At 44.9% G+C, this 18,263-nt stretch overlaps 1 protein-coding gene across 1 annotated transcript in view; it reads right to left on the bottom strand.

Annotated features, from left to right (window-relative positions):
• The window catches only part of LOC133403963 (sodium/potassium/calcium exchanger 3-like), a 72,749-nt gene that overhangs the window by 10,446 nt on the left and 44,040 nt on the right, over positions 1-18,263 (bottom strand). The window contains exons 3-10 of the mRNA XM_061679453.1: positions 13,963-14,039; positions 8,948-9,022; positions 8,126-8,210; positions 7,646-7,749; positions 5,229-5,303; positions 4,103-4,128; positions 3,955-4,008; positions 2,807-2,937 (exon numbers count right to left, since the gene is read on the bottom strand). Coding sequence (XP_061535437.1) covers positions 2,807-2,937; positions 3,955-4,008; positions 4,103-4,128; positions 5,229-5,303; positions 7,646-7,749; positions 8,126-8,210; positions 8,948-9,022; positions 13,963-14,039 — 627 coding nt within the window. The remainder of the gene's footprint in view (positions 1-2,806; positions 2,938-3,954; positions 4,009-4,102; positions 4,129-5,228; positions 5,304-7,645; positions 7,750-8,125; positions 8,211-8,947; positions 9,023-13,962; positions 14,040-18,263) is intronic.

Genomic DNA, 18,263 nt, shown 5'->3' with positions numbered 1-18,263 from the left:
GGTGAGGCAGATTCAGGAGGAGTAATGTGGTTTTCGTCCTGGCCGTGGAATAGTGGACCAGCTCTACACCCTCGCCAGGGTCCTCGAGGGTGCATGGGAATTCGCCCAACCAGTCTACATATGTTTTGTGGACTTGGTGAAGGCGTTCGACTGTGTCCCTTGGGGAGTCTTGTGTGTGTGTGTGAGGGAGGGGGGCTTCGGGAGTATGGGGTGCTGAACCCTCGATATGTGCTGTTCGGTCCCTGTACAACCAGTGACAGAGTTTGGTCCGCATTGCCGGCAGTAAGACGGACTCGTTTCCGGTGAGGGTTGGACTCCACCAACACTGCCCTTTGTCACCGATTCTGTTCATAACTTTTATGGACAGAATTTCTAGGTGCAGCCGAGGCGTAGAGATAGTCCGGTTTGGTGGCCTCAGTATTGCATCTCTGCTTTTTTCAGATGGATGTGGTTCTGTTGTGAAGTGGCTGTGATGAGAATCAGCACGCCCAAATCTGAGACCTTGGTCCTCAGTCGGAAAAGAGTGGAGTGCCCTCTCCGGGTCGGGGATGAGATCCTGCCCCAAGTGGAGGAGTTAAAATATCTTGGGGTTTTGTTCACGAGTAAGGGATGAATGAAACGGGAGATCGACAGGCAGATCGGTGCAGCATCTGCCAGTGATGTGGACTCTGTATTGAAGAAGGAGCTGAGCCAAAAGGCAAAGCTCTCAATTTACCAGTCTGTGCTTCCTGTGGGTCGTGTGGGCCGAAAGAACAAGATCCCGGATACAAGCGAAGAAATTTGTTCCTAAGCAGGGTGTCCATGCTCTCCCTTAGAGATAAGGTAAGAAGCTCGGTCATCCAGGAGGGGCTCAGAGTGGAGCGGACTGCTCCTCCGCATTGAGAGGAGCCAGATGAGGTGGCTGGGGCATCTGATTAGGATGCCTCCCGGACACCTCCCTGGTGAGGTGTTCCGGGCACGTCCCTCCACTGTGTCTCTCGGCTGGCTTGGGTACGCCTCGGGATCCCCTTGGAAGAGATGGAGGAAGTGGCTGGGGAGAGGGAAGTCCGGGCTTCCCTGCCAAGGCTGCTGACCCTGCGACCCAAACTCGGCCGAGCGGAGGAAAATGGATGGGTGGATGGGGTCTTGCGTAATGCAGCCCTATGAGGGGCACAAGCTAGTGCAAACTGTAGGCCAGTCCTAAGCCCGGATAAATGCAGAGGGTTGTGTCAGGAAGGCTTAAAACTTTGCCAAACAAATATGAGCTTTCATCCAAACAATTCCATACCGGATCGGCCTGGACCAAGTAGTTCTGAGCATCCCAGGCAGAGAGAGTCGTGATTGGTGTAGATTTTAATGGACATGTTAGTGAAGGCCAGCACGGTGGACGACTGGTTAGCACATCTGCCTCACAGTTCTCGGGACTTGGGTTCAAACCCCGTCCCCACCCGCATCTTACACACCACCATCCTAAGATGTCTTGCCGAACTCCCCCCTACCAGTACCTTACAGTCAGTAACCTCCTTCAGATTACATCATCTGCACAATCCACCTGTGTGCTTCTACCTCCGTTCTTGTAGGTCCTACCTCTTCTGGAAAAAAGTGTTCACTACAGCCTTATCCATCCTTTTTGCCAAGTCTACCACCATCTGTCCCTCGAGGTTCCTTATCTGGATGCCGAACTTACCCATCAATTCTTCATCACCCCTGTTTGTTTCACCAATATCCATCCATCCATTTTCTTTATCGCTTATCCTCACTAGGGTCGCAGGCTGCTGGAGCCTATCCCAGCTATCTTTGGGCGGGAGGCAGGGTAAACCCTGAACCGGTCACCAGCCAATCGCAGGGCACATACAAACAAACAACCATTCGCACTCACATTCACACCTACAGACAATTTAGAGTCCTCAATCAACCTACCACGCATGTGTTTGGGATGTGGGAGGAAACCGGAGTGCCCACCCAAAGCACAGGGAGAACATGCAAACTCCACACAGGCGGGGCCAGGATTTGAACCCCGGTCCTCATAACTGTGAGGCGGATGTGCTCACCAGTCGTTCACCGTTCCACCCTTGTGACAACAGTACCTGCTAATTTCAGGTATTTTTGTAGGTCTCCACAGGTGATCCTTACCTCTTGGACAACTCTTCTGATTATTCTTTGCACGCCTCTGTCAGAAATCTTGCAAGGAGCACCCGATTCCTCTGTCAGAAATCTTGCAAGGAGCAGCTGATTCAGGCAAATCTATGGTGGTATGATTGGCTTTCCACTTACTTGTCATAGCCCCAACCATGCTCACTGGAAACTTCAGAAGCTTAGTTATGCTCCTGTAACCACTTCCATCGTTATGTTTTGAAACAATTAGTTTGCAATGGTCTTGAGACATCTCTTTGCTCTTACCCATCATGAGATGTATCTTTACTCACACCTTGGCAATAAGACCCTTTTGTAGGCCATGAATTAGGACTGAACTATCTGATATAAATTTGCACTGACAAGGGGCTGGATTTCTGTTTGATTATTGATAGATATTAGATTTTGTCTTGGCTTTCCATGCCTTTTTGCACCACACTTTCTTCATGTGTTCAATACTTTTTCCCTGAGTCATTTCACATTATTACATACAACTTAATTTCTGATCTTATTTGGTCTACTTTCTTTGTTTGTATGGATTACCCAACATCTGGTGAAAATTTCATGTCAATAGCACCTTTGGAAAAATATTTAGTGAGAAAATGGTGACGTGTTAAATATTTATTTCATCCGCTAAAACCCACAGAGACCAGTTGAAGAGTAAAGACTGTGTGAAATAGATACAAATTATTACCTTTCTTGAGCAGGACTGCGGTAGCATCGCAATTAACATCTTCCAGATCAGTGCTTACTGTCAACCCATTGATCAGATTCACTGAGCTCTTCTTACGATTGTTGAGGTAACTCCGGACTTTGTTGTTAAACCTGATCGTGACAGATGGACAAAACACTGTTGCATTGTACAGAACTTGACTCAATGGCCTCTTTGTACATAACGCCGTGCCACAATATTTGTTGCGGATAATACGGTTTACCCTTTTCTGATTTTGCCCAAAATGACAGCCATGTATTCATAGTCTTGAATAAAAATCAAGTGTGTGTCTTAAAGATGTTTTTCCCTCAAAAGCAACACAAACAATACCATGAGCATTGCTATGTTACAATGTGCACATGGCCATCGTAATTCAACGCCATTTTAAGCTAACGCAGATTTCCCAGCGATGTTGAACTCACTCCTGATTATGTATATCGCTCTGCCTCAGAACCTGCTTTCACTGCAGCACATGAAAACATCAAATGGTGAAATAGACTTCTTAAAGGAAGAGATCCAGGAACTAAAAAATAACTCAGAATAACAGTGGATCTGATGACGACATTTGATTGTATACTCGGTTAGATGGAGAAAAGTTACCTAAAACGTCAGCAGCCCCACAATTACACTGTGAGGTTTTTCATGCGTATTCATAGAAGCCCGGCCACTTCCTCTGTCTGTCTGTTTATCTGTCTTTATGTGACACGAATAATGCAAAACAGATAAAAATAAAATAACTTAAACACACATACAACACGATGGATATTTTCTGCCTAAATACATAACTAAAAATTTTCATATTAACATTATTACATTACCACATGCATATTCTATTACTAACTGGGATTATCATATCAATAATCTAACGTAACCACAATGTTAGGATGAATATTGACTTCTATGCCTTCATATCCACGGATGCAAGAAAATACATATATTCGAGCGCTCTAATTTGCTGCTTGGTGCTTTGGAGGAGAACTTAAAAAAGACAATGTTCCTAAAACACCGTACGTAGAATTAGGCAATTTTTCAAAACCGGAAACAACTGAGCGGAAACTCAGCAATTCAGGAAATTAAGTGCAAAGAACTCAGTCTATTTGACAGATTGAAGTCATCCGAAGGTGACTCACTTCATGATGAGGATGTAGATTGCATACATCAGAACAAGGACAAGAGACTCCCACCTTGACACAAGCATATACGACAAGTCATGTTATTTTGACTGATGAACAGTTTGATTAAAAATAAATACAAAAATACGTTGTTTTTTTTTCTCACCAGCACACCTTCTCATCGTAGATGAACTAGAGAGGCACAGAAAATTTTCAGTGTTAAATTTTTTCATTGTAATTGACAAAACTATGTCCGATTATTTACGGGATAGTCAGAAATATAAATTTTTCAAGTGAAAAGTGCAAGTTTCAAAAGTGAACTTAATTTGACCTATAATAAACATTCGAATGTACATATCCAACTGTTCAATGTTTCAGCAATTTTTGCACAATTTTTGCTGTTCTCTAAAGCTTAGTACACACAAAGATTTTTTCAAATATAATATAACTATTTTTTGTATCTGCTACAGACCCCACACACAAAGATTTTAAAAAAATCCGCCACTCAACAATTTTGGCCGTCATGTGTGTGGTGTGCGCCAAGAATCTCAACACAGCACATCACACGTAAAGAGTCTGTCCTATCGCCAATGTAGAAATCTCGCGTCATCACACGTCATTTCACAAAACCGAAGAAGAAGAAACACTTCCGCATATGCACCGTTGTTTCCCAAGTGTTCCCGAAGATTGCCGAAGTTGCGAGCCTTGTAAAATGGCGATGTTCTCAACAAAGACTTGCTTTGTAAAATACAGTACTTCTTGGTGTCTGGGGAACCCACTTTTAAACTATACATAAAACGGCATCGGGGAAGATATTTCTGTGTATTTTCTGTTTGTGTCAGTCTTGGGTGCTTCTTTGATTGGCTACATTCTGTTCCAGGTCACCATTCTTGGCATCCTGATTTGGGAGAAGTTGGCGTTCCCAACACATGAAGTTTTGGTCGTAAATATTGAACACATTTTTATTTAAGATTGTCGGCCCCCTCCTGTTTCGGACCCTAAAATCGGGACGACTCCACTCTTAACACACATCAGACCCATGGACAATCTCATAGGATAATCTTATAAAATATAAGATTTTCTGGCATTTGACACTTTTTGTGAGTGGTGTATTATGCTTGTTTTGCATCATATTTTTGTCAGACATTTAAGCCCAGATAATCAAACAGATGGACAAGATGAAACATAGTGTTTAAAACCAATTTTTGAGAAAATAATGATCATTATGATGAGGTCTAGAAACTCAATGAATGAAATTTGAAGGACGCAAGGTCCCAAAATGAGTCTCTTACCACAATAAGGGCTGTGACTGAAAAGGTATAGTAAATACTGTCTCGAAGGAGAGCCCAGTGAGAGAGCTTCACAGCCTGAGGGGGTACAGAAAGGGTAGAATTGTACAGTAAAACAGCTAGTGTTTTGCAACATTGTTACACACAGATATCATTAGCATACTGATGTAAACAGAAGAATTGTTCAACAGACCTCTTGTATCGGAAAGTCAACGACTTGGGGCGATTCTAGGATGAAAGGTTTAGGGGTGCGGGGATTAATTTTAGGGGTGCTTCCCAAAATGGGCTAGAAACACCTATTAGTGGAGCAAACCATTTTTGAGGCAATGTGTGCGGCCTTGCTGTTTTTTGTTGATAAAATATTACGTAATAACCAAGTACTATGATTTTACACTTAAAAACACCCTACAAAACTAGAGGGGTCTTTCAAATTTTAGCTGTCCTGGGATAAATTTTAGGGGTGCTTCACCCCCAAATTGGGCCTATGCCAAAGACACTGTATGCCATTTTACAATGGTGCTGGTGTAGTTTTTAACTAATTCAAAAGAGGAAACAGTGTCTTGACTTCTCGTTTCCCACACAATTCTCATGCTGAGATTGGGAGTCAAAAGTCACACCTTGAAAGTGCCACTCCCAGCTATGATTGCTATATGTGCTGCTGAGAACCAGAGTAAAGCGTAAAGGAAAAGTACATTTGAAAATATTTACTCATATTTGATTTCTTTTGTGCTTTGCAACTAAAAGGGCCGCCTTTCATCTTACTGACGGTCTCAACGCCCCAGAAACCCCACCCCTATTCAAATTTGTGATGCTGCATCCTTTAGCTTCCTTCCATTTTGTAAAAAAAATAAATAAATAAATAAAAAATAAAAATAAAAAAACAAATGAAAAATAAAAAACTCCTGAAACACCACCTGTTCACCAAAACCTTTAGGCAAGGCAAGAGACCTTTCGGCAAGGCAAGAGAAGGCATGTTTATTTGTGGAGCACAAATCATACACAAGTCAATTCAAAGTCCTTCACAGCTTCATAAAATTACAAAAAGGAAAATGTAGCCAGCCGGCACGGTGACCGACTGTTTAGCACATCCGCCTTACAGTTCTGGGGACCGGGGTTCAAATCCCGGCCCCGCCTGTTTGGAGTTTGCATGTTCTCCCCGTGCCTGGGTGGGTTTTCTCCGGGGACTCCGGTTTCCTCCCACATCCCAAAAACATGCGTGGTAGGTTGATTGAAGACTCTAAATTGCTTGTAGGTGTGAATGTGAGTGTGAATGGTTGTTTGTTTATATGTGCCCTGCGATTGGCTAGTGTAGCGGACATGCCATGCAAAAGATGCCACCCGGCACTCCAGCCTCGCACTACCGCCGCTCCCCGCCAAGGTAGACAATAGAGACTGGCAAGACGCAACTTCACTAAACTTTAACTTCGCTAAACGAATCAGCAGCCATAAACCATCAAAAACAAGACACAGACAGTTACTAATCTTAATGAAGTATGAACGGTCCTCGAGAGAGAAGAATTTCCGATAGCACTTGTCCTCATTAAGGTTGTGGGTGAATTGGAGCCTATCCCAGCTGAATTTGGGCGAGAGGCAGGGTGAACCCTGGACTGGTTGGCAGTCAACTGCAGGGCACATACAGACAACCATTTAAACTCACATATACACTTCAATTAATTAATTACATGCACCATTGGAATGTGAGAGAAAGCACCCGCAGAAAAACCACAAGAGCACGGGGAGAACGTGCAAACACCACATGGGACGGCCTGAGCCGAGAATCGAGCCAAGAACCTCGGAACTGTCATACAGACATGCTTAACACTAGTACACCATGCTGCCAAACAGCATATGGGAGAAAGTCAGAGTATTCACGCAAACATGCAAACTATTGTGCTGCAAAGTGCATTTGATAGACCGGATGATGAATTTACTGCACCACATCTCTCCAAGCCCTGTCATATCGCCTGTGTTTCTACCTCATTATCTCACTATGATTACATAATATGCAATCTGGGATTACATCACTGAAGTCAAGTGTGTGTGTTTTTCAGAGCAAAGAGCTTATCCTTGGACTCTGTTCATTTTAATTCAAGGGCCCACCCTTCCACTTGCACATCAGATGGGATCAGTGAAAGATGCTCTCTATATTATCTGTGTTTCTTGACATGAATTTACAATCTTTTGTCTGAGGCTGACTTTGTACAAATCATATTAATTTTGATATTTTCTCTTTATATAACAACTCTTTTAAGCAATAACACTTTGACAAAGATGGGAGCGGGGAGCAGGAGGCAACTGTAAAAAATAAATCTGACACTGGCATGACATTAATAGTTCATTCATTCACTTTGCTCAATCTTCAAAGCCACCCACCCAGCAATATTTCTGTCTATTGAATCAGCGCCGAAATTACATCATACCTGTCCTGCAAAGAAGCCACACACGCCGATGATGCACAGTATGTTAAAGACTGCTGAGCCAACAATGGTCCCCACACCTACATCACCTTTGGTAACAAACACTCCTGGGAAGAAAGTGAGCCAAGTTACACACAAAAGCATACACCCATACGTACACGTATGCATGCACGCACACACACAAACATACACGCATGCAGACAGACAGACAGACACAGTGGACCCCCACTTTTCACGGGGGATAGGGACCAGGCCATACAATTGACAGATAACTGACACCATTATGATTGCGTTTAAAAAAAAAATAATTCCGTATATATATAAAGATATATATATTTTAAAAAAAAATATATATATATATATATATATATTAAATAAAATATATATATTAATATATATATATATTCACAAAAATGTAAATATATAAAATGTAAATGCTCATGTCATGTACACCATGTTTCAGCTAATCGTATGTCTTCATACCAATGATGGACGTGAAGAGCTCGGGAGCCGAGCTGCCTGCAGCCATGAAGGTTGCACCTGCCACGTCCTCACTGAGATGAAGATGCTGCAAAGCCCGGGATCGAGAAGAGTCGTGAAGAAAATTATACATAGAAGAGCCCCAATGTTTTTTCCCATCCAACTTATACTGAACAACCTTATTTTGCTATCACAGAAAACTGCAAAAATAAACTTTGTGAGCTTGGCGCAGAAAACACAATATATTTAAAATATGAGTCAACTTTGAATACATTATATTAAAAATAAATAAATAAATACCTGGATGCTAACATCACCTGTATGAGGTGTATCCTGCCTCTTGCCCAAAGTCAGCTGGGCTAGGCTCCATCTTACCCGTAACCCTAAAGCGAATAAGCGGTATAGAAAATGGATGGATGCAAACAGTTGTATTATATATACTGACCCTCTTCTGAGGATGTTATGTTTTTATCAGAGTGGATTTGTCCGTGTGTTTATTTGTGAACAACCTCCTCAACCGTTTTACATCGTGGACTTTTTTTTTTTATGATGGTAAGGGTTCTCAGAAAGATGTTCCTATTAAACGTGGGTAAGAATCCTTATGACGTTTTATAAATTGTCTTGTTTTTTATTATTATTATTATTTTTAAATCCAGTCTCTCTCAAATCTGATTTAATCTGAGGAGAATGTAGTGTATGATTTGTATTCACAGTCGAAGGTGGTAATATCAATCCATCGACAGTCAAAGTTATGCAATTTTCAACAATAGCAAGATAAATAATAATTAACTCAACAGACAGTATTGTTTATCCACATATTCATACCTTGCATATCTTCTCCAGGGAGGGGACAAAGTAGTCATCACAGACCAGAGCTAGAGCACAGAACAGGTAAATAGTCTGTGAAGAGAGAAGTATAAAATTACAAGAGCATCAGTAAGTGTAACTATTCTAGGTTGTGAAATGGGATTTTAGTGTTTAGTGTCTAAGTCCAGAGATTTTGGCACAATCACAATTTTTGCAGTCATTTCATGATATTTTTCTTCAACCCCGTGTTTTTTCTTTGGTCCACGTAACCATTGAATAACAATAACCATCACAGCCTACCCCTCCCTGAGCCATCACCTAGAGGATGGGTTTGTCTGTCCCAATGATCCTAGGAGCTAAATTGTCTGGGGTTTTACACCCCTGGTAGGGTCACCCATGGCAAACAGGACTTACAGTAGGTGAGGGACCAAACAAAGCACAGCTCAAATGACCCCTATTGATGATGAACATACATGGACCTCAGTTTCCTTTCCCCGGACGCGGGTCACCGGGGACCCCCTCTGGAGCCAGGCCTGTAGGTGGGGCTCGAAGGCATGCCTGGTGGCCGGGCCTTCACCTATGGGGCCTGGCCAGGCAATGCTTGAAGAGGCAATGTGGGTCCTCCTTCCCATGAGCTCACCACCTGTGGGAGGGACCAATGGGGTCAGGTGCGTAGTGAGCTGGGTTGTGGCCGAAGGCGGTCACATTGGGGGTCCAATCAAGGGAGGTGGAATGTCACTTCTATGTCTACCTCACACCCGAGCTGGTGAGCGAGATTGAGAAGTTGCGGCTTGATATACAACCCCAATTCCAATGAAGTTGGGAAGTTGTGTTAAACATAAATGTAAACAGAATACAATGATTTGCAAATCATATTCAACCTATATTTAATTGAATACACTACAAAGACAATATATTTAATGTTCAAACTGATAAACCTTATTGTTTTTAGCAAATAATCATTAACTTAGAATTTTATGGCTGCAACACATTCCAAAGAGGCTGGGACAGGTGGCAAAAAAAGACTGAGAAAGTTGAGGAATGCTCATCAAACACCTGTTTGGAACATCCCACAGGTGAACAGGCTAATTGGGAACAGGTGGGTGCCATGATTGGGTATAAAAGGAGCTTCCCTGAATTGCTCAGTCATTCACAAGCAAAGATGGGGCGAGTTTCACCTCTTTGTGAACGAGTGCGTGAGAAAATTAGTCGAACAGTTTAAGGACAATGTTCCCCAACGTACAATTGCAAGGAATTTAGGGATTTCATCATCTACGGTCCATAATATCATCAAAGGTTTTAGTGAATCTGGAGAAATCACTGCATGTAAGCGGCAAGGCCGAAAACCAACATTGAATGACCGCGACCTTCGATCCCTCAAGCGACACTGCATCAAAAACCGACAACAATGTGTAAAGGATATCACCACAGGGGCTCAGGAACGCAGTTCGGCGCAGAATCCATAAGTGCAACTTGAAACTCTAGTATGCAAAGCAAAAGCCATTAATCAACAACACCCAGAAACGCCGCCGGCTTCTCTGGGCCCGAGCTCATCTAAGATGGACTGATGCAAAGTGGAAAAGTGTTCTGTGGTCCGACGAGTCCATATTTCAAATTGTTTTTGGAAATTTTGGAAATCCGGACCAAAGAGGAAAAGAACCATCCGAACTGTTATGGACGCAAAGTTCAAAAGCCAGCATCTGTGATGGTATGAGGCTGTTTTAGTGCCAATGGCATGGGTAACTTACACATCTGTGAGGGCAGCATTAATGCTGAAAGGTACATACAGGTTTTGGAGAAACATTACGCTGCCATCCAAGCAATGTCTTTTTCATGGACGCCCCTGCTTATTTCCGCAAGACAGTGCCAAACCACATTCTGCACATGTTACAATAGCGTGGCTTCGTAGCAAAAGAGTGTGGGTACTAGACTGGCCTGCCTGCAGTCCAGACCTGTCTCCCATTGAAAATGTGTGGCGCATTATGAAACGTAAAATACGACAACGGCGACTGTTGAACAGCTAAAGCTGTACATCGAGCAAGAATAGGAAAGAATTCCACCTACAAAGCTTCGACAATTAGTGTCCTCAGTTCCCAAACGTTTATTGAATGTTGTTAAAAGAAAAGGTGATGTAACACAGTGGTAAACATGACCCTGTCCCAGCTTTTTTGGAACCTGTTTCAGCCATTAAATTCTAAGTTAATGATTATTTGCTAAAAACAATAAGGTTTATCAGTTTGAACATTAAATATATTGTCTTTGTAGTGTATTCAATTAAATATAGGTTGAACATGATTTGAAAATCATTGTATTCTGTTTTTATTTATGTTTAACACAATGTCCCAACTTCTTTGGAATTGGGGTTGAAGTTGGGCTCACCTCCACACATAGCTTGAGCTCCGGTACCAGTCCTCTTGAAAGGGGTTGGACTCTTTTCCACTCTGGAGTTGCCCACAGTGAGAGGTGCTGAGCAGGTGTGGGCATACTTATTGCACCCAACTTATTGCACCCAAAGTGTACATAGAGGTTTACCCCTGTGGACTACAGGGTAGCCTCCCTCCACCTTCGGGTGGGGGGACATGTCCTGACGGTTGTTTGTGCATATGCACCAAACAGCAGTTCAGAGTACCCACCCTTTCTGAGTCTTTTTGAGTGAGAGTGCGACCTGGAGAGGCATGATCGGGAGGACCAGAACCCCCCCGACCAGAACTCGAGTGGTGGTCTGTTATGAGACTTCTGTGCTCATCATGGAGTGTCTATAACGAACACCATCTTCAGACAGAAGGGTGTCCACATGTGCACTTGGTACCAGGACACCCGAGGCTGCAGTTCAATGATTGACTTTGTGGTGGTGTCATAGGATGTCTTGAATGCTCAAGTGAAGAGAGGGGCGGAGCTGTCAAATGATCAACTCCTGGCGGTGAGTTGGCTTCGATGGTAGGGGAAGATGCCGGTCCGACCTGGAATATCCACCTATCCATTTTCTGTACCGCTTATTCTTCACTAGGGTCGCAGGCATGCTGGAGCCTATCCCAGCTCTCTTCGGGCAAGAGGCGGGGTACACCGTGAACCGGTCGCCAGCCAATCGCAGGGCACATATAAACAAACAACCATTTCCACTCACATTCACACTTACAGGCTATTTAGAGTCTTCAATTAACATACCATGCATGTTTTTGGGATGTGGGAACAAACCGGAGTACCGGGAGAAAACCCACGCAGGCTCGGGGAGAACATGCAAACTCCACACAGGCGGGGCCGGGATTTGAATCCCGGTTCTCAGAACTGTGAAGCAGATGTCCTAACCAGTCATCCACCATGCCGCCCCGACCTGGAATACCCAAACATATTGTGAGGGTCTGTTGGGAACGTCTGGCAGAGTCCCCTGTCAGAAGGAGATGCAACTCTCACCTCCGACAGAACTTCCCGCACGTCCCGGTGGAAGTGGGGGACATTGAGTCCGAGTGGACCATGATCCATGCCTCCATTGTTGAGGCAGCTGACCGGAGCTATGGCCGTAAAGTTGTCGGTGCCTGTCGTGGCGGAAATCCCCAAACCGGTTGGTGGACACCAGCAGTAAGGGATTCTGTCAAGCTGAAATAGTCCTATTGGGACTTTTTGCTCTGTGGGACTGAAGGATACCGGCTGGCCAAGTAGAACAAAGGCAAAAACTCGGGTGTGGGAGGAGTTCGGTGAGGACATGGAGAACGACTTTGAGGAAATTCTGGTCCACCATCCGGCCTCTCAGGAGGGGGAAGCAGTGCTCCGTCAACACTGTGTGTAGTGGGGATGGGGAGCTGCTGACCTCAACTTGGGATGTTGTGAGACGGTGAGTGGAATACTTCGAAGACCTCCTTAATTCCAACGATGCCTTCCGATGAGGAAGCAGAGTCTGGGGACTCTGAGGTGGGTTCTTCTATCTCTGGGGTTGAGGTCACCGAGGTGGTTAAAAAGCTCCTCAGTGGCAAGGCCTCATGGGTGGACGAGATTGGCCCTGAGTTCCTAAAGGCTCTGGATGTTGTGGGTCTGTCCTGGTTGACACGTCTCTGCAACATCGTGTGGACATCAGTCTCTCTGGATTGGCAGACCGGGGTGGTGGTCCCCCTTTTTAAGAAGGGGGGACCAGAGGTTGTGTTCCAACTGTAGGGGGACCACACTCCTCACCCTCCCTGGTAAGGTCCATTCAGGGGTGCTGGTGAGGAGGGTCCGTCAGGAAGTTGAATCTCAGACTCAGGAGGAGCAGAGTGGTTTTCGTCCTGGCCGTGGAACAGTGGAGCAGCTCTACACCCTCCGCAGGGTTTTGGAGGGTCCATGGTGGTTCGCCCAAACAGTCTATATGTGTTTTGTGGACTTGGAGCAGGTGTTCGACCATCTGCTTTGGGAGTGCTGCGGGGGGTGCTCCGGGACTATGGGGTACCGGAATCCTTGATACGGGCTGATTGGTCCCTGTACGACAGGTGTCAGGGACCAATCTGCGTGTTTGGTCCGCATTGCCAGCAGTAAGTCCGATTTGTTTCCCGTGAGAGTTGGACTCCGCCAAGGAGTCCAAAAGTCCAAAATTCCAAAGGTCTAGAATATCAACTGGCGGCATGGTGGACGACTGGTTAGAGCGTCAGCCTCACTGTTCTGAGGACTGGGGTTAAATCCCCGGCCCCGCCTGTGTGGAGTTTGCGTGTTCTCCCCGTGCCTGGGTGGGTGTTCTCCGGGCACTCCGGTTTCCTCCCACATCCCAAAAACATGCATGAATTGGAGACTCTAAATTGCCCGTAGGTGTGAATGTGAGTGTGACTAGTTGTTTGTTTGTATGTGCCCTGTGATTGGCTGGCAACCAGTTCAGGGTGTACCCCGCTTCCTGCCCGATGATAGCTGGGATAGGCTCCAGCACGCCCGCGACCCTAGTGAGGAGAAGCGGCTCAGAAAATGGATGGATGGATAGAATATCAACTGGTTTACTCTGTGAAATGTAAACGTACTGGGGCTCTAAAATTAATAAAAGCACACTCTTGAATTATACAGCTGTATGGATAACTTACACACAAGACATGCAAGGCCACTGCTCCTTCAGTTCTCTCTTTGTTTGTGAACAGGTCTGTGGGGAACTCGTGCAGAGCTGCAAGAGAAAGAAACCAGCAGAGTTAAAGAGAATGTGTGGTGTTTTTTTTTTTACCTTTTTGTACTACACGTCACAAAAGGGTGGGTCATATTTTGTAATGCCAGGCAGAGTGGTCAAAAATTTAAGGTAACCTTCTCACTGAATGGATATGCTTCCTTGAAAAGCCACAAGATAATTAGGACACCAACATATTGTATTTTCTAACATCGAGTGAGATATTTTGGGGATCAAAAGAGGGATAGAGTTCAAAATTATATGCAAAGTGAAAAAAAATGCATCGAGCTAATAATAGAACTAGAGCAGTGTGTAAAAGATGTAGAGATTTAGAGGAAACTTGGCAGAAGGACAGAGCGTGACGAAAAACATAGCTAGGTGACTGACAGGACTTTTAGATTAAAAAGGTTGCATGATGTGTGATCCTCTGTATTCCTTTTTGACTACCTCCCCAGCTCCCCTTTTGAAGGCCATGCAGTACCAGGCCCTTGATTAAATCGTATTGTTGGAAAAGATTCACCTGTCCCCATCAAACATCAAGCCACCCCGATAGCTATCTCCTCCCACTTTAACCAGGAGTTCAGTCTTATATAAGCCACTAGCAAGACCCTAGAGCAGTGGCGTGACATAAATCTAGTTAAATTGGGTACCAGCCCGGATTTGACAGATGTCACAGATGATACAAGGTACAAAGTACAAGGTACTTTTATTGTCAATTCTTCAATATGCGTAACACATACAGAGGTTGAAATTACGTTACTCAAGGGTCCGAAAGACAGACACATAATAACATCAATATAAAAGCTAAATAAACTCTTGTATATGCAGTATAAAAAGTATCAATTGAATGTGCAAATATCAAAGGTCAGGTGATGTGTGTAACATCGTCAAGGTCAGAGAACCAAGGCAAATAACACATTTATAAATTAGATGACAAAACCTCAATGCTGCAAAAGTGGCTGGTGTGACCCTGAGTCTGGTGTGAGTGTGTGCGTGTATTGTGTGTGTGTGAGTGTGTGTGCATCTACATGTTTCAGGGGCATCAGAGTTCAGAGTTCAGGTTTGCAGAGGACTGAAGTGGGAGAGGGGGCAGAGCGAGCAGAGAGTTCAGATTCCTGACAGCCTGATGAATAAAACTGTCTTTGAGTCAGGTAGTCCTGCCCCGCAGACTCCGCAGTCTCCTGCCTAATGGCAGCAGACTGAAGAGGCTGTGTGACGGATGGGTGGCATCTACCGCTATAAGGGCGGCTTTGCGGGTGAGGCGGTGCTGTAAATGTCCTGCAGGGAGGGAAGAGAGGTTCCGATGATCTTCTCAGCTGCCCTCACTATGCGATGGAGAGTATTGCGGCAGGATGCGGTGCAGGCTCCGTACCACACAGTGATGCAGTTGGTCAAAATGCTCTCTATGGTCCCTCTGTAGAACAAGGACACGATGGGGGTCGGGCTCTGGCTCTTCTCAGCTTGCGCAGGAAGTAGAGGCGCTGGTGAGCTTTCTTGGCCAGTGATGAGGTGTTGGTGGTCCAGGAGAGGTCCTCAGTGATGTGCATTCCCAGGACCTTGGTGCTGCGCACCCTCTCCGCCACAGCACCATTGATGTTCAGGGGAGCATGCTGGGAGTGTATTTTTTTTATTCTGGAGCAGATGAGAATCTGAACGCTGACTGGTGACTCAATTGGGAATTAATCTGTAAACTCTAACCGCTCCAAAGAAGGCCACTGCTCTCAATGGGCAGCTGATTTCTCGTGTCAAAGAAACGACCGTCCCTGTTCCTCTTAAACTCTTTGGTAACCATCAAGAAATGTTTAGTTTTTGTTTTTGATTGACTGCAAGTTCAGATTGTTCTTGTCTTCCATTGGCTGAAGACCCACAATCCCAACATCGACTGGACAGTCCCTAAAATAACCTCCTGGAGCAATTTTTGCCATGCGAACTGCTTGTTGACTGCTGCGGGGCCTCCTAATGATAAAGTCAAAGTGAGGAGCCTGATTTGTCTTGTGTCCCTGTAATTTATCAAAACTTAGCTCAAGTATTCAGTAAACACCAGGCCACAGCTCTGCCCACACACAGACGATACGATTGTGCTGTAGAGCTCCAGCGCGGTGCACCACTTCCCAGCAGCTGGCTCGTTAACATCTCACATCCTGAGGGGGAGGCCAAGGAAACTTATATCAGCGAGTCGCTGGCGGCAGGTATAATTTGGACTTACTGTTCACCGGTGGGAGCAGGTTTTTTCTTCGTGGACAAAGTGTGTTGATTATCGTGGTCTTAACAAAAAGATCAGGTACCCCACGCCCCTGATTGATTTAGTCTCTTCCCCCCTTCACGGAGCAACAATCTTTTACAAACTTGACCTGCGCCAGGCATACGATCTTGTCCGCATTCGAGAGGGGGACGAGTGGAAGACGACGTTCAACACTCATAGAGGGCACTACGAATACCTCGTCATGCCTTTCGGCTTGACCAACGCTCCTGTTATCTTCCAAGTCCTGGTCAATGACGTTTTGCGTGACATGATTGGCAAATTTGTGTTTGTGTACATTGACGACATCTTGATCTTCTCCAGTTCCAGCGCAGATCACGAACAACATGTTCACCAGGTTCTCCAGAGACTTCGAGAACAAGCTCTTTGTGAAGGTGGAAAAATGTGAGTTCCATGTTCCAAGGACCACCTGCCTGGGCTACGTCATCGCTGAGGGGCAGCTCGAGATGGCCCCAGCCAAGGTAGGTCACTGAAGGGCCAAAACCTTCGACACGAAAGGAGCTGCAACGGCTTTGCCAATTTCATTCGAAACTACAATCGAGTTGCAGCCCCCCTCACCGCTCTCACATCTACCTTGACACATTTCCGTTGGTCAGACGGGGCTGACCTATCTTTTTGTCAACTAAAGAGACTGTATTCCTCTGCTCCTGTCCTGGTCCACCCAGACCCACATCGAAAATGTATTGAGATTGATGCATCGGAGGGAGGAGTTGGCGCGGTGCTGTCCCAGCGATACCCAGAGGATGGTAAGGTACATTCCTTCATTTCTCACAGACTGTCTGAGGTGGAGAGGAATTATGGAATCGGAGACAAGGAACTCTTAGCGGTGAAGATGGCATTGGAGGAATGGCGGCACTTTCTTGAAGGAGCAGAACACCCATTCATTGCGTATCTCTCTTCACTGGCGTATCTCACTCGGCTCTTAAGCTAATTAACAGTTCCCCTCGAAATCTGGATGCCAGACATCAAAGACACTTTTCCTTCTTTTAAAGTGACAGAATGACCAAAAGGTTGGACTCTCTCAACCACTGGGAACATTGCTGGAATGCGGACGACATCTGCTGGCATTTGAGAGTTACTGTGTGGGGACTCATTTGAGGTTTCTTTAACTGAAGATGAATGTCTGTTTTGATAGTTCACGAACGCTGCACAAATATTCCAAATGTATGCCTTGATGTCTGTGTGATTGTGTCGGCTTTGCAGGTCCAGCTGCGAGATTTTGAGAACTGTTCGTCTTGATTTTAAGCCAAACAGTACAAAATGTTGGATTGAACAATAAGCAGTTGATCTGCCAAAACTTTAGTTTCAACAATCATTCTATGTGCTTGATCTATGAGTAAGAGTACAAAGTTGGGAGTATTTTATATTAATATAAGATTTTTTATACCATTTTTATGGCTAAATTGTAGACTAAAATTCAAGTCAATGGGCGTGGTCTTCTACAGTCTCCCCCGTCTCTTAGATACACCTCCTGGGTATTTAACCTTTGACTCCCGCCTCTTCTCTCTCTCTTGGGTCTTGCTCTCTTGTGTCTTGCTCACAGCTCTTCAGCTGCAGTGTGGCTTCGGCCAACTCCCTCCCCTTTCCTTTTCCTTTGTCCTCCCGCCACCACGTGCGCAAGTGACCACCGGAACCTGATGGCGGCTTCGATCGTTTTTTTTCCCAGCTGTTATCTGTTGGCGGAGCCTCAGCAAGCAACGACCAGCATTCCGTACCGGTCATGCACGCAGTTGAGAGCAAGAACGGGCCCACCACAAGTTTAATCGATAGGAAAGTTACGAGCGCACCCCGATGGGACAACAATTTTCCTTTTTTTTTGTCTGTTTTTCTTTTATTTTTGTGCATCTTCTTCTTCAATCAAACCTGCTTTGTTTTTCTTCTTAGCTGCGAGGAGACAGACAACCACAAAGACCCACGGATCTACGGTTGTGAGTAGGACACAACAATCATTGCCACCATGTACAAAA

This window comes from Phycodurus eques, chromosome 6 (genome assembly GCF_024500275.1).
Source record: "Phycodurus eques isolate BA_2022a chromosome 6, UOR_Pequ_1.1, whole genome shotgun sequence".
Taxonomy (NCBI): domain Eukaryota; kingdom Metazoa; phylum Chordata; class Actinopteri; order Syngnathiformes; family Syngnathidae; genus Phycodurus; species Phycodurus eques.
The sequence above is the reverse complement of the archived record's forward strand: the minus strand, read 5'-3'. Positions and strand labels throughout refer to the sequence as shown.